General features: G+C 40.4%; 1 protein-coding gene across 1 annotated transcript in view; it reads left to right on the top strand.

Annotated features, from left to right (window-relative positions):
• Positions 1 to 12,051, top strand: part of ABI3BP (ABI family member 3 binding protein) — a 312,077-nt gene that overhangs the window by 137,570 nt on the left and 162,456 nt on the right. Inside the window, exon 6 of the mRNA XM_084636731.1 lies at positions 6,183 to 6,364. Within this exon, the coding sequence (XP_084492857.1) occupies positions 6,183 to 6,364 (182 nt within the window). The remainder of the gene's footprint in view (positions 1 to 6,182; positions 6,365 to 12,051) is intronic.

The following is a 12,051-nucleotide window of genomic DNA, read 5'->3' on the forward strand; positions in this document are numbered from 1 at the left end:
TCTCTTATACTATTGCCTTCAATGGGAGCTGTGTGCCTTTTTCCCAGGTCAGAATATCACCTTGCTGATGGGAATTTCAAGAATGATCACTTCCTGGATTTTTAAAAACTCCTCCTATGTATAGGAGGGCCACTTTGAGTAACCCCAGTTATTAAATCAAGATTGGATGTTTTTTCCAAAGATACGTTCTAGTTCAAAAGAAATTATTTTTCTTTTGAGGTTCTGTGGCTTGTGTTATACTGGAGGTCGGACTAGATGATCACAGTGGTCCTTCTTGGCCTTGGAGACCATTAACCTGACTAACATGCTGCTGCATGCTCTTAGGCTGTATGTTTCTTTACCCTGCTCATTTTCCTGGGGAGCTGTGTGCATCATCAAGCTGTCAACTGACTGTGACAATACTTCTCTTCTGTTTACAGCTTCTGTATTTTGTACTGTCGCAGTGGCTGGGCTTTTTAGGTGCCTGGTTTAGTTGTTTTCTGATGGAATGGAATATCTGTGTAGGTGGAGGGTGAAGTGCCTCTTCCTTGCCCCCTGCACTCCAAGAGATCTGTTGAAGTACTCTATTTAGGTGCAACCCGAGACCTGGGAAAATACTGTCTATGAGAGATTCATTATTATGGGGCATCAGAAGTATCATAATGTATTCAGTTGGAATACAACACTGAGTGAACTCTGAGATGTTTTAAGCAATGTTGACTGAAACAGAAATAGATTTTCTGGACACAAGATACAGTATTTTCTGATTAAAGTGCACCCTCCAAAAACGAAAAACTTATGCCAGAGTTGTGAATCTAACAATTGTGGGCAGGCAGATATAGACAGATTTTTAAACAGTAACAAACCTGCTCTTAAATAAACTCCCACCTAGTATGTCTCTTTTTGAAAGCCCTGATAAAGGGGAGGGAGGTATGTCTTCTTGCTGATTACAAATAAAACCAGACTTTGCAACAGTGGTTGAAGTATTATCTTCAAATATTACAGGTTCACACAGGGAAGAGCCAGGGATTTGTGACAGCTACAGTAATGTTTTATTTGAATTATCCGTTGCTGTTTGCGTTGTATTGGGGACAGCAGTACCACCAAGGGCTGATGTCAGGCTTTACCCTGAGAAATACAGGGATGTGCACATACTTAGCTGTTAAATACTGATAACTTTCTACTTTTTTCTTTTTTTAAAATGATTTACTAATCTGCCTTCCCTCCACCCCAATTCCTCTCCAAGTCTTTTATTTTGAAGGGAGGAGGGAATTTCAATAGGGATGTATTTAAAATACAAACCCAAAATTCCAACTATTGAGGGTGAGGGGAAGTATATGTGTGTGGGCGGCGGCGGGGGAGGGGGAATGGAACGCTGCAAAAGATTCAGTAATATATTTTCTCTCTATATAATGTATTACCTACTCTTTGGCCCATTGTTCCCGCTTAAGGGGTAGGAATAACTTGTGGGGTGTTGGGGCTGTGTATAGGGAGCAATGCTTCATCTGTGTGGCTGCAAAGGTGTATGTGTATGCGTGTGTGCACTCCACACACACTTTCCTGTGGAAACACCTCCATTTTACCCCCTCATCCTATCAATCCTTCTGGACCCAGTGCTTAATTTGTGCCAGGGCTTACCAGGGCTGAGCCCCGGCACCTCTAGGCTTGGCAGTTTATAGCTCTGGCACCTCTGTGCTTGCTGTATCAGTTATGAATGTAAAAAAAATTGTTTGAGCCCTGGCACCTAATTGCTTGAGCCCCAGCACTTCTTTCATTACAAATTCAGCATGCGGATCTGCAGTGTGGTCTCCCAATATCTTTCCAAAAAGACAAAATCTGGGTTGTCAACTTCTGTTGGAAATTCCAGTGCAAAACCTGTAGGTTTTCTTTATGCATGTGTGTATATCAGTGGTACAAGGAAATTCATATAAGTCTAATTTTATTGCATACAGGCCTTTTAATTGTGGTTGCTGATTGCCTGATTTTAGCTAAAACAAAAAAATTATTGAGGGAGGGGTAAAAAGATGAAGGAAAGAAATGAAAATGACAATTAAATCTTCTTTGACACTGGGGCTGCCATCTCTGTCCTGTAGGGATCAAGGGCTAATTTAAGCAGCAAGGGTCCCTGGGTGAAGGGCAGAGGACCAACAGAGATGGAGAAAAGTGGGAAATTCTTTCCCCCATTCTAAGAAAGTTTCTGCTGCTGCAAGGATTGTGCCCAGTAGTTCCTTTGAAGCCATCCTATTAGTCTGTCTGCTACGCTCTCTCCAATTCCGATGGCTGATTTAATTAACAGCATATGTGAAAAGAAAGCCCCCAGGCCACAAGAACAGCAGATGGCAGTGGTGGTCTTCTTTGTCAACCAATTTCTTAAGTCAAACACTAGGGACTGGTGAGGGACAGTTATTCCAACCCTCTCTGGCAGCGACACCCCTCCCTTTGCTTTTAAATACATTGGGCCAAAATGCGAGTGGGACAGTCAGGTCAGTGTACCAATTAGTAATCTCCTCCCCTCTCATAAGTTAACTTGCTGTGTGTTGTGTCTGTATTATTAAAAGGAGAAAGACTGGTCCAGTGGTTGGGGTGCTACCATAAGACTGGGTTCAATTCCCTGTTCTTCTGCTGACTTCCTGTGTGACCTTGGGCAGGTCACTTAGTTTCTCTGTGGCCCATCTGTAAAATGAGGATAGTAGCACTTCCCTACTTCGCAGGGGTGTTGTGAGGATAAATATGTTAAAGATTGTGAGGTGTTCAGATACTGTGGTGATGGGGATTGTATGAGTACCGTAGATAGCTACTAGTGTTTTAAATGTTTTAAAGATGAAAATAGCATTGGTTCTATAAACTGTTGTGGGAGTAAAAGACAGCAAATGAGTTGCAGGGAATAGAAAATAAATATCACTAGGTCTTTCTAAAATTTGAAAATACATAAACAATTATACTTTGTTCTTAGTATTTTTCATTCAGGGATTTCAAAGTGCTGCACAAACATAAATTAAATGTCTCAACAGCCCATGATGACTTGTTATAGAGAAGGCTACGATTTTGATATGATGGTCACAGATGGGAACAGAAAGCATGGATTTAAATAAAGTCTGTGAAATCTTGAAAGTGGTTTGGAGACCAAGCGCATCCAGCACTCACCCCACAGCTGCATGTCTCGTCCCGTGACGGTGGGCCCAGGTCCGCACTGCAGGCATTGTGACCTGGCACCAATCAGATTAGGCACGTCCACTCCTCTTCAGGGTGGATGTGAATAATACTGTACCCAGATGAGAGTGCAGTAGAAATTTAGGCGAATTTAAGAATTTGAATTTGATGAGGATCTTGTCTAACGAAAAATTTCATGGTATCTAATAACCACAAGCAGTCATGAACTTGTTTGTACAACAAATAGGAATACATTTTAGTTGCTAAACTTGTCAGTGAAGTGTATCTAACTCTCACCCCTATCATGAATCCTGCCCATAATTTGCCATCCTGTAGACAGGAAACTAGTCAGCTGTTCGCAAAGGATTGCAATATGACATGCCATCAGTAGACCTAAATTCCCAATCCCATTTAAATCTGTTGAAAAAATATTAACAGTGTGCAGGTTAAACACACAGAAAAAGTCAACCCAGCTCCTTAAAGTTGTGAAGGAAACTGCTGTGAACTGCAGCTTGCCTTTGGGTGTATTTTAGTAATGAAGTAAAATGTTCCCTAGATTCAGCAGCCACCTTTCACAATAACCCTCTCTACAGCCACTCTGCTGTAAAATTGGCGTGGGAGGGTTCATGCCTTGGCGATGTTATTTTAGGCCCATGAAATAAAGTTAACTAGGATACAATGACTTTAAACTTCAGAATGGAGAGGGGTAACTACTGGTGTTCCCCAAGGGTCAGTCCTAGGACCAATCCTATTCAACTTATTCATAAATGATCTGGAGAAAGGGGTAAACGGTGAGGTGGCAAAGTTTGCAGACAATACTAAACTGCTCAAGATAGTTAAGACCAAAGCAGACTGTGAAGAACTTCAAAAAGATCTCACAAAACTAAGTGACTGGGCAACAAAATGGCAAAGGAAATGTAATGTGGATAAATGTAAAGTAATGCACATTGGAAAAAATCACCCCATCTATACATATAATATGAGGAGGGCTAATTTAATTACAACTAATCAGGAGAAAGATCTTGGAGTCATCGTGGATAGTTCTCTGAAGATGTCCACACAGTGTGCAGCGGCAATCAAAAAAGCAAACTGGACGTTAGGAATCATTTAAAAAGGGATAGAGAATAAGAGGGAGAATATCTTATTGCCCTTATATAAATCCATGGTATGCCCACTTCTTGAATACTGCATACAGATGTGGTCCCCTCATCTCAAAAAAGATATACTGGCATTAGAAAAGGTTCAGAAAAGGGCAACTAAAATGATTAGGAGTTTGGAATGGGTCCTATATGAGGAGAGATTAAAGAGGCTAGGACTTTTCAGCTTGGAAAAGAGGAGACTAAGGGGGGATATGATAGAGGTATATAAAATCATGAGTGGTGTAAAGAAAGTGAATAAGGAAAAGTTATTTACTTGTTTCCATAATATAAAAACTAGGGGCCACCAAATGAAATTAATGGGTAGCAGGTTTTAAAACAAATAAAAGGAAGTTCTTCACACAGCGTACAGTCAACCTGTGGAGCTCCTTGCCTGAGGAGGTTGTGAAGGCTAGGACTATAACAGGGTTTAAAAGAGAACTGGATAAATTCATGGAGGTTATGTCCATTAATAGCTATTAGCCAGGAAGGGTAAGGAATGGTGTTCCTAGCCTCTGTTTGTCAGAGGGTGGAGATGGATGTCAGGAGAGAGAGAGAGAGACCACTAGACCTTTGCAGTAGATTAAAGAGAAATTTGTATTGTTTTCCTAAGGTTCTTTTCTTCCTGTGATCTCACTCCCACCTTTCTTCGTACATAATATGGATCAAACCTCCTTAATCAAATCAAAAATCAGATCTCTCTTTTTTTTTTTTTGCTTTTAGTGATTTCTGAGTGATTCGTTGTCATGTAGGAAAATATTTTTAATATGTCCTTAAGTTCTTTCTGATGTCATTTTTCAAATGAGGAAAAATACCACTGGACAGAATGTATGCCTTTCCTGTTGATGAAAATGTTAGACTGTTGAGGAAATTAAACTTATTTATTCATGCTATGTCTAACAAGTTTCAGCAGTACTTCAGTTAAAATGCTGCCAAATATCTTTGCATTCCCCCACAAACCTTGGCAGTAAAGTAGTGTGTATATTAAATATGAGAAGCTATGGCAAGCTATGTGAGTTTAGTTCCAAAGTTTATATTACGGTGATTCATACTCATTAACATCACAGTCATCATTTTTCAGGATGGTGGATTGGGTAGGAAAGGAATCTGGCAAATCCTATTGGAATATGTTTTTAATTTCAAAGTTCCTCCTGTCTTCCTCCCTACATACTACATTTTAGACTGCAGAAGGTAATGCCTCAGTTTCCCCATTTGTAAAGTGTGTGCAATAATATTGAACTTCACATTAAAGCTCTCTGAGATCCTTGGATGAAACATATATAAGCCTAAAATACTATTTATTTACTATACTTTCTTAAAAATATGTAGGGCCAGACTCTCTGCTGTATTCAGGATTTTCTTGTCGGGGAGAGAGATTGCTAGGAGTTGCTTGTGCCTCCCTGATTCCAGAGGCCAGTAGCGCATTGGCCCTGGTTCTGGCGTATGTTAGAGAGCACCACAGGGGCTGTATAAAGTAAGCCTGCTGGCTATGGTCAACAAAGGGTCTTGTCCGAAAGAGGAGATTAGTTACACACATTAACACTCTCGCTACACTCACTCCTACTCCCAATGCATCCCCTCTGCTGAGAGTTGCAGGGTGGGGAACGTGCTTAGATAGAAACTGGCTAAGCTGGCTTTACCCCAGCTTGGGAGATACAGTGGCTTTCCCAGCATCTTTGTGCTGCTCTGGTGACTCAAAGGGGCTGGAAAAACAAGAGAACTGGCCTTTTGTATAGAAAATCTTTCAGGATGTTCAAGAAATTTCATACCACTTTCTCTAGAAACCCACAAGGAAAACCATCTCTCATCCCAAATTATATAGATATATGAAAGAGTGGAAAACCTTCTTTTAAGAAAATATTCATTTGAATTGGTTTCCTCTTTGTGAAGAATAGTTCTTTCATTTCTGTTGAACAGATTTTATACAGTTCGCTACAGGGAAAAGGATAAAAACAAGAAATGGGGTTTTCAGCTTTGTCCAATTACGGAGACAGTGGTGGAGAATCTGAAGCCCAACACGCCTTATGAATTTGGAGTGAAAGACAACACAGAAGATGGGATTTGGAGCAAGATTTTCAATCACAAAACCATCCTATCTAGTAAGTACTTAGCAGTATTTCCTTGAACTTAGAGGAGCGGAATTATTTAAGCTTAGTACCAATGTGGACACAAGAACAAATGGATATAAACTGGTCATTGGGAAGTTTAGACTTGAAATTAGACAAAGGTTTCTAACCATCAGAGGAGTGAAGTTTTGGAATAGCCTTCCAAGGGAAGCAGTGGGGGCAAAAGATCTATCTGGCATTAACAATAAACTCGATAAGTTTATGGAGATGGTATGATGGGATAACATGATTTTGGTAATTAATTGATCTTTAAATATTCATGGTAAATAGTCCTAATGGCCTGTGATGAGATGTTAGATGGGGTGGGATCTGAGTTACCCAGGAAAGAATTTTCTGTAGTATCTGGCTGGTGAATCTTGCCCATATGCTCAGGATTTAGCTGATCGCCATATTTGGGGTAAGGAAGGAATTTTCCTCCAGGGCAGATTGGAAGAGGCCCTGGAGGTTTTTCGCCTTCCTCTGTAGCATGGGGCATGGGTCACTTGCTGAAGGATTCTGTGCTCCTTGAAGGCTTTAAACCATGATTTGAGGACTTCAATAGCTCAGACATAGGTGAGGTTTTTCGCAGGAGTGGGTGGGTGAGATTCTGTGGCCTGCATTGTGCAGGAGGTCGGACTAGATGATCATAATGGTCCCTTCTGACCTTAGTATCTATGAATCTAATTTGTCAGCAAACTTTCTTTTATTCTTTTAAAGTAATCTATTATAGACCAGTTCTTTGGCATGTTGGGTAGTCAGTCATGTGAATAAATTTCAGCTCTGTCTATAGCATATTTTATAGGAATCTGTAAAACTTGAAATACTGCTTAAAATGCTGTTATCTGCCTAATTGAAACATTTTCCATTCAAGTTACGAACAACAGAAGAACATGTTGCCAGTCAGCATAATTGGAACAGTGATGGGACTGGGGCAATTTGAAGTGTTGCCCACGTACCGCTGCGCTGTTGGCTGGAGCCAGCCTTGCTCCGTGTGCTATTAATGGGAATTTCACTATTTATTTCAAATTGGTAGTAGGTTGGGCAGGGACTGTGTTTTTGTTCTGTGTTTGTACAGTACCTAGTACCATGGGGTCCTGGTCTGTTAGGCACTATCACAGTATACATAGTAGTAGTAATAATAAAGTTGAATTCTGGCTCTCAAATAGTTCTCCCTTCACTGAAACATCCTTTCAGTGCTCTGGTGAAAACTTACTCTGATTTGGCCAAATGAAGAGACTTTGCAAAGTGCACTTATGTATATGCACTCAAGTGCTTTCTCTGTATCTCCCAAATGTGTCTTTAGTCAGATTTTCATAGAGACAGCAAATTTTCTGATGAAAAAAACACTAAGTCAAAAAATTCCCAAACAGCTCTACCACTGAAGCAGTTCTGTACCACACTGATCTGGGAGTATTCCCCCAGGGTTAAATCTGCCCCTTTTGAATCTCTTATGACTCTGAACCAGTGTAAAAGGAGCGTGGAGCATTCTGTGGAATCTGGCCTACTGCTTTCTCTGTAGGATCCCTGCCAAATTCAGTGCACAGGATGGATAGCACTTAGTAAATGGGGGCAGCAATTCAATATTTCTTTTGCTCTCCTTCATTTGATGGGTTGCAATATGACTTACTGCACACCATTCAAACCCTGAACACAGAGATAATAATCCCCAGTCATTTCTTCGTGGCTTTTCAATGGCTCTCATCACTTTAATGTTTAAGCCTCACAAACATTAACTAATTTATCTTTGCAATACCACTGTAAAGTAGGGAGTTGGTGTTATGTCTGTTTTATAGTGAACAACTGTCAAATAGTAACGAGACTCTGTTTACCTGGGCAGGATTTGAGCCACCAACCTAGGACACTTATCCCAAATCTTATTTCACTGGATTATGCAAGTTCCCAACAAAAAGCAAATCTGAGGGAAGTTGATTGTCTTGTAAATTTTCAAATAGATTTTCTCTTTATTTGAATAAATCCCAGTTGATGAGTAATTGCACAGCTGATTATAGGAACATCTGTTGCACAATAGCTTTAATTTTATACTGGAAAAGAAAGCAAGTCCAACTCTGCACACACACACAATTTTTTTTGCAAACATTTGTTTAAATAAATCACAGATTTGATTTGCACTCATTCACAGCCCCTTTTAATTCACTTTCCACAAACATTTATAAAAGTGAATATCTGGTTGAAGTACTGTTTGTGTAAAGAGAAAGTGTCGTGAACACTCGTGGAAATATGTATTCAGTATTTCTATTTCAACTGGAAACAGGAAGAATAGAAAGACTTATAAGAGAGTTTATTTATGTAAGATTTTCAGTCCAATTTTTGGATGAGATTCAGAAAAACATTGGGCTCCAATTTCAAACTGTGGCCAAGTTGAAGCTTGGCATGGCTCAGGACAAGGAGGGGGGAACTGTGGGGTGACTTTCCACCACCTAAAAGTCCCCAAGATTCTGGATGGGGACCATACTGACTCTCAGCATAACTTAAAGCAGCCCCAGAAACTCTTCTAATTTACAGCAGGCTATCACAATCCTTATAGGTCACTGCAGCAGCCTATAGTAGTCCCATCTCTACAGCATGGGCTGTCAGGGGAAGCACTGGAGGGCCTTTCTTCTGTCTCTGCATCACCCAGGGGAACCCCCTATGTCAGGGGAATTCCCAGATGCCTGCTTTTACTGAACTTCTAAGGATCCCCAAACACTTCGGGATCTTTATTAATGAAAGAAAGGAACTATGGGACAAATACTGAGAGATGCTTGAGCACCTTCAAGCCAGTAGAAGTTCAGCATGATCAGTATCTGTCCCCAGTATCTCTAACGACTGCAGATTATAATGTCTGGAGTGTTGATATTTGCCCACCAATGATGTTTGGGCAGCTTCCTTTTATATCCACTGACCATTTCCTGTATGCAGGGAGAGACGGGTGTTTGCACTTGGTTTCAGAGACTGATTTTGTGCGGAGGTGAGGGATGTTTTCTTATCAAAAGTTGTATTTGATTTGAGTTTAGGGAAAGAAATCCTAACGTCTTTTCCGTGGACTCCACTGTAGCAGCTAAACGTTGGGGAGTTGTCATTGCCGTTGCTCTCTGCAGTCTAGAACCCCATAATAGCAAGAAACCTGAGTCATTTAGGAGCCTTTTCAGTGATGTGCTGAGTTAACTATCAAAACAAAACTCTGGGGACTAGATAACCCTGTGGGGACAGAGAAAAGTTAACCAGCCAAATCCAGTTTTCAATTCATAGTTCATCAGGATGGTGGGAAAGGAATGGCAGCTGACCAATTTTTTTTCAAGTATAGTTTATTAAAAATGATGAGTGTAGGTTATTTTTGTCAATACATTTGAAATCATGACTCAGATTACCATGAAGCAGTTTAAATAGTTAATGGTCCAAGTGTAAGTTGAGTGAACATTTCATACATGTGAGATGATGTTTTTGGAAGAAGAAAGTTCTAATAAAAATACATTGCGTTGAAGATTATTAATAGCATAGTATATTAGAAAAGACCTAATAAAATGCAGTCCAAGGAAGAAAACGGGAACAAAAGGAAGAAAGTAAACTACAAAAAAATACCACTCGTTCCATTCATATACAGAGAGATTTCCTGTACACTTAAACAAAGCAAAAACTATCAAAAACAGAAGGAGCTATTGTGGATCTAGTTTCCTACAGAAAATATCTGGAATTTGAAATTCCATGTTGCTTGGGGGTGGAGGGACAAAAAACAAATACTATGCATATAGTGTCCAACAGAAGTACAATCTCTGAAGAAACATTTGGACCATGAGACTGGTCATGGAGTTATTAATGAAAATGGGGCATGTGTCACCTGGGAATACAACCTCAGTAAAGAGAAACAAAATTGCATGTACATTTTTTTTTAATTCCTGGAGATAACACATTTTATGAGGCACTGAATGAACATTTTGGTTCTTTATCAGGTCTTTTGTGAATAGATATCTCAGTGACCCCTAGTACTAGAATGTACATTATTTGTATATGTATTACAGTAACCCCTTGAGGCTCCAGTTGAGATTGGGTCCCCATTGTTCAAGATTCTATACAAATACAGAATGTCCCTGTCACAAATGCCTTCCATTCTAAATAGACAAACCTGAGAAAAAGTGGTAGGGGAAACAGAGGCATAGAAATAGGAAGTGACTTTTTCAGGGCCATCCAGGAGGTCAGGAGGTCTAGCTGAGACTAGAAACTAGGTCTTCTGACTCCTGGTCAAGTGCCCTATATGCTAGACCATGCTGCCTGCAAACTTGAAAAGCTTGATATCAGTGGGAGTTGAGTGCTCAGCACTAATTAGGAGGCCCACAGCATCTTGCAGGATCAGGCCCTGGTATGCTGGTGTGTGTGGGGAACCTCTAGTCAGTGGATTGGTCAGTTTGTGTAGAAATTTCAAGTGCGAGTTTCAAATCAGTTTAGTAATTAGCATAAGTGTACTTTGAGTAGTGTCCCTATGGGTGCTCCACTTCAGGTGCCCATGAGCCTTTGATCAGAGATTTTCAGTAGCAGTACCTGTTTGTCCCTCACATGCACTTTACACATTCTTGTACCCCATGGGATGCATAGGGCGGTGTGGGCAAAATGCCCTCAGTTCCTTCTCAGCTGCTTTCAGGCTGAGAAAGAGCATCAAGTGTGCCTGGTTCACTTACACATAATTAAATGTAGGGGTTTTTTCCTAGTTTTTCTTAGCTTAGTTTAGTTGTAGTATTTAATTTAGGGGAATGTTATTAGTTCCCCCCCACCCATTTTTATTTTCCTGCCTAAGGGGTTATTCTGGATCTTGACTCTTCTTGGGTATGCCAGGATCCCCAGTCTTTAAGCACTTTGAGGGCCACACTTAGATCCCTTGGGATTTATATATGTGGAAATAAAAGAAAATTTAGTAGGTCTCAGACACCTCAAAGATCTTCATTTCTCTAATTTCCTTGGACCCTCTGAACCAACCTCCTAGGAGTCGTAGGTACTAGAAGAAGAGGCTATCAACTGCAATAGTTACCTCATCCCAGCCATCCGTTTCTTCCAAACATTAGTTTTGATGGTTTGATCATCTACTCTACAGGAATCTACAGCTACACTATCCTGCTCTCCTCCCCCCACTTTTGATACTGTCTTTCCCATTTCCAACGTGCATGGGAGAAAATAACATCTGACAAATTTGGTTTTGGAGGTCATAACATCTATATCATCCCTTCCCTCCTTCTATCCCCTTTTTCGAGGATCCATCTTGTAATCAGTTGCTGAGACAGGAAGTCACCTCTCTTCTGTGCTGAGGGGCCATATAATAAGTTCCAGTCCAGCACAGGGGAAAGGATTTCTATTCAAAATACTTTGTGGTCCTCAATAAGAATTGGGGATGGAAACCAATATTAGATCTCAGGTATCTAAACAACTATGTGAAACCACAGAAATTCAGGATGGTAACAGTTGCATGTATAATTCCTTCCTTGCAAACAATTTTTCAGTATCTAACCCTTAACCTTTAGGGCATGTATTTTCATGTCTCAGTTCACCTTTTGACAACAGGTTTCTTCTTTTTACAGTCAGCCATGATCACAGTACCATGTGCTCCCATTCAGCTTCTCCTCTGCCCAAGGGTATTCTTAAAGGTTATAGTGGTCATAGCTGCCCACTTACATTGACTGGGGATTATTGTCTTCCCT

Source organism: Lepidochelys olivacea, assembly GCF_965140295.1.
Source record: "Lepidochelys olivacea isolate rLepOli2 genome assembly, chromosome: 1".
In the NCBI taxonomy this organism is placed as follows: Eukaryota; Metazoa; Chordata; order Testudines; family Cheloniidae; genus Lepidochelys; species Lepidochelys olivacea.